Consider the following 3,814-nt stretch of genomic DNA (forward strand, 5'->3'; position numbering starts at 1 on the left):
TCTCTCTCTCTCTCTCTCTCTCTCTCTCTCTCTCTCTGCAAGATAGGCATCATGCCTTCTTATGAAGATATGGACATTTTTACTTTGCTCTTTGTTTCTTCTTGCTTTGTCATTAATTATGTCGTGTTGCAAGATGCACATTTTCATTCTTTATGTTTTTATTGAGTGTTTTCGTGATTCTTTTCCCCTCCTCTCACTTTCCTCGCCATCTTTTTTCAAGAGGTCCTCTTCCATATAAAACAGCTGATGGATGACAAACTGTTTTAGAATGCCGATTACACCAGAGATTGCCAACATCCAACTCCCTGGATCTTGTCAGTTTTATCAGATAATGATGATCGATGGGAAGGGCTGACATCTGTTAATGGAATCCAAGACCAATTAGGACTTAATTACGGTCATCTTTTTGTGAGGGGATTATCGGTCGTCGTTCATGGCGGACGACAGCCACAAATGGCCGTTATCATTTTTGCTCAGCAACTGACATCGGCGAAGCCTGTCTAATGCTCGCTTTCCCTCTGCCCCAAATCGATGCTGCGAATGGCTGGTTGTTCGTTGTTTTATAAGAGAGCATCGTACATTGAGAGCGAGGTGTTTCTGATGGTCGCTTGCACTTGGCTACTGTTCCCCTCTCCTCGCTTGTTGCTCTCTTTCTCTCTCCTGATGTTACCTTTTCCTCGTTTGTTGGTCTCTTTCTCTTGTTTGTTGTTACCTTTTCTTCGTTTGTTGCTCTCTTTCTCTCGGCTGATGTTACCTTTTCCTCGTTTGTTGCTCTCTTTTTCTCGGCTGGTGTTACCCTTTCCTCGTTTGTTGCTCTCTTTCTCTTGGCTACTGTTCCCTTCTCCTCGCTTGTTGCTCTCTTTCTCTCGGCTGTTGTTACCTTTTCCTCGTTTGTTGCTCTCTTTCTCTCGGCTGATGTTACCTTTTCCTCGTTTGTTGCTCTCTTTCTCTCGGCTGATGTTACCTTTTCCTCGTTTGTTGCTCTCTTTTTCTCGGCTGGTGTTATCCTTTCCTCGTTTGTTGCTCTCTTTCTCTTGGCTACTGTTCCCTTCTCCTCGCTTGTTGCTCTCTTTCTCTCGGCTGTTGTTACCTTTTCCTCGTTTGTTGCTCTCTTTTTCTCGGCTGGTGTTACCCTTTCCTCGTTTGTTGCTCTCTTTCTCTTGGCTACTGTTCTCTTCTCCTCGCATGTTGCTCTCTTTCTCTCAGCTGATGTTACCTTTTCCTCGTTTGTTGCTCTCTTTCTCATTGGCTGCTGTTACCTTTTCCTCGTTTGTTGCTCTCTTTCTCTTGGCTGCTGTTACCTTTTCCTCGTTTGTTGCTCTCTTTCTCTTGGCTGCTGTTACCTTTTCCTCGTTTATTGCTCTCTTTCTCATGGCTGCTGTTACCTTTTCCTCTTTTGTTGCTCTCTTTCTCATTGGCTGCTGTTACCTTTTCATCGTTTGTTGCTCACTTTCTCATTGGCTACTATTATCTTTTCGGCGTTTGTTGCTCTCTTTCTCTTGGCTGCTGTTACCTTCTCCTTGTTTGTTGCTCTCTTTCTCATGGCTGATGTTACCTTTTCCTCATATGTTGCTCTCTTTCTCTTGGCTGCTGTTACATTTTCCTCGTTTGTTGCTCTCTTTCTCTTGGCTGCTGTTACCTTTTCCTGGTTACCTTCTCCTTTTTCTGTTTAGTTGCTCTCTAACTCATGGCTGCTGTTACCTTTACCTTGTTTGTTGCCTCTTTTTGGCTGCTGTCACCATTTCCTGGTTAGTTGCTCTCTTTCTAATGGCTGCTGTTACCTTTTCCTGGTATGTTGCATCGTTTCTCATGGCTGCTGTTACCTTTCCTTGTTTGTTGCTCTCTATTATGGCTTTTACCTTTTCCTCGTTTGTTGCTCTCTTTCTCTTGGCTGCTGTTACCTTCTCCTTGTTTGTTCTCTTTCTCATGGTTACTGTTACCTTTTCCTGGTTTGTTGCTCTTTTTTTGTTGCTCTCTTTCTGTTACCTTTTCCTGGTTAGTTGTTCATTGATGGCTGCTGTTACCTTTTCCTCATATGTTGCTCTCTTTCTCTTGGCTGCTGTTACATTTTCCTCGTTTGTTGCTCTCTTTCTCTTGGCTGCTGTTACCTTTTCCTGGTTAGTTGCTCTCTTTCTCATGGCTGCTGTTACCTTTTCCTGGTTAGTTGCTCTCTAACTCATGGCTGCTGTTACCTTTACCTTGTTTGTTGCTCTCTTGCTTTTGGCTGCTGTCACCATTTCCTGGTTAGTTGCTCTCTTTCTAATGGCTGCTGTTACCTTTTCCTGGTATGTTGCTCTCTTTCTCATGGCTGCTGTTACCTTTTCCTTGTTTGTTGCTCTCTTTCTCATGGCTGCTGTTACCTTTACCTCGTTTGTTGCTCTCTTTCTCTTGGCTGCTGTTACCTTCTCCTTGTTTGTTGCTCTCTTTCTCATGGTTACTGTTACCTTTTCCTGGTTTGTTGCTCTTTTTCTCATGGTTGCTGTTACCTTTTCCTGGTTAGTTGCTCTCTTTCTCTTGGCTGCTGTTACCTTTTCCTGGTTAGTTGTTCATTGTTTCATGGCTGCTGTTACCTTTTCCTCGTTTGTTGCTCTCTTTCTCTTGGCTGCTGTTACCTTTTCCTGGTTAGTTACCTTTTCATTGCTGTTACCTTTTCCTCGTTTGTTGCTCTCTTTTTGCTCTGTTACCTTTTCCTCGTTTGTTGTTCTTTTTCTCTTGGTTGCTGTTACCTTTTCCTGGTTAGTTGCTCTCTTTCTCTTGGCTGCTGTTACCTTTTCCTGGTTAGTTGTTCATTTTTCATGGCTGCTGTTACCTTTTCCTTGTTTGTTGCTCTCTTAACCATGGCTGCTGTTACCTTTTCCTGGTTTGTTGCTCTCTTTCTCATGGCTGCTGTTACCTTTTCCTCGTTTGTTGCTCTCTTTCTCATGGCTGCTGTTACCTTTTCCTCGTTTGTTGTTCTCTTTCTCTTGGTTGCTGTTACCTTTTCCTGGTTAGTTGCTCTCTTTCTAATGGCTGCTGTTACCTTTTCCTGGTTTGTTGCTCTCTTTCTCATGGCTGCTGTTACCTTTTCCTTGTTTGTTGCTCTCTTTCTCTTGGCTGCTGTTACCTTCTCCTTGTTTGTTGCTCTCTTTCTCATGGCTGCTATTACCTTTTCCTCGTTTGTTGCTCTCTTTCTCGTGGCTGCTGTTCCCTTCTCCTCGTTTGTTGCTCTCTTTCTCTTGGCTGCTGTTACCTTTTCCTCGTTTGTTGCTCTCTTTCTCATGGCTGCTGTTACCTTTTTCTCGTTTGTTGCTCTCTTTCTCATGGTTACTGTTACCTTTTCCTCGTTTGTTGCTCTGTTTCTCATGGCTGCTTTTACATTTTCCTCGTTTGTTGCTCTCTTTCTCTTGGCTGCTGTTACCTTTTCCTGGTTAGTTGCTCATTTTCTCATGGCTGCTGTTACCTTTTCCTCGTTTGTTGCTCTCTTTCTCATGGTTGCTGTTACCTTTTCCTCGTTTGTTGCTCTCTTTCTCATGGCTGCTGTTACGTTTTCCTCGTTTGTTGCCCTCTTTCTCATGGTTGCGGTTACCTTTTCCTTGTTAGTTGCTCTCTTTCTCTTGGCTGCTGTTACCTTCTCCTCGCTTGTTGCTCTCTCTCTCATGGCTGCTGTTACCTTTTCCTCGTTTGTTGCTCTCTTTCTCTTAGCTGCTGTTACCTTTTCCTGGTTAGTTGCTCTCTTTCTCATTGGCTGCTGTTACCTTTTCTTCGTTTGTTGCTCTCTTTCTCTAGGCTGCTGTTACCATTTCCTCGTTTGTTGCTCTCTTTCTCTTGGCTGCTG

General features: G+C 43.6%; 3 protein-coding genes across 3 annotated transcripts; all 3 read right to left on the minus strand.

Annotated features, from left to right (window-relative positions):
* Positions 1 to 560: 560 nt before the first annotated feature.
* LOC136837584 (cylicin-2-like) lies at positions 561 to 1,187 on the minus strand. The gene has a single exon (XM_067102460.1). It carries the CDS (start codon positions 1,185 to 1,187, stop codon positions 561 to 563), a length of 627 nt encoding a protein of 208 aa, XP_066958561.1.
* Positions 1,188 to 1,432: 245 nt separating this feature from the next.
* LOC136837585 (caldesmon-like) lies at positions 1,433 to 2,138 on the minus strand. The gene is made up of 2 exons (XM_067102462.1): positions 2,025 to 2,138; positions 1,433 to 1,639 (listed from the first exon to the last, which is right to left on the minus strand). The coding sequence occupies exons 1-2, from the start codon at positions 2,136 to 2,138 to the stop codon at positions 1,433 to 1,435; spliced, it is 321 nt and encodes a 106-aa protein (XP_066958563.1).
* A 626-nt stretch (positions 2,139 to 2,764) lies between these two features.
* LOC136837586 (caldesmon-like) lies at positions 2,765 to 3,343 on the minus strand. The gene has a single exon (XM_067102463.1). It carries the CDS (start codon positions 3,341 to 3,343, stop codon positions 2,765 to 2,767), a length of 579 nt encoding a protein of 192 aa, XP_066958564.1.
* Between the last annotated feature and the right edge of the window lie 471 nt (positions 3,344 to 3,814).

This window comes from Macrobrachium rosenbergii, chromosome 59 (genome assembly GCF_040412425.1).
Source record: "Macrobrachium rosenbergii isolate ZJJX-2024 chromosome 59, ASM4041242v1, whole genome shotgun sequence".
NCBI classification, from domain to species: Eukaryota; Metazoa; Arthropoda; class Malacostraca; order Decapoda; family Palaemonidae; genus Macrobrachium; species Macrobrachium rosenbergii.

Excerpts from the sequence above, each read along its gene's own strand:
- LOC136837585 (XM_067102462.1), bottom strand. The coding sequence starts at position 2,138 with ATGAGAAAGAGAGCAACTAACCAGGAAAAGGTAACAGCAGCCAAGAGA. Across the intron at positions 1,640-2,024 it reads GAGCAACATATGAGGAAAAG|GTAACAGCAGCCAAGAGAAA; the intron begins GTAACAGCAGCC and ends AACCAGGAAAAG.
- LOC136837584 (XM_067102460.1), bottom strand. The coding sequence starts at position 1,187 with ATGCGAGGAGAAGAGAACAGTAGCCAAGAGAAAGAGAGCAACAAACGA.
- LOC136837586 (XM_067102463.1), bottom strand. The coding sequence starts at position 3,343 with ATGAGAAACAGAGCAACAAACGAGGAAAAGGTAACAGTAACCATGAGA.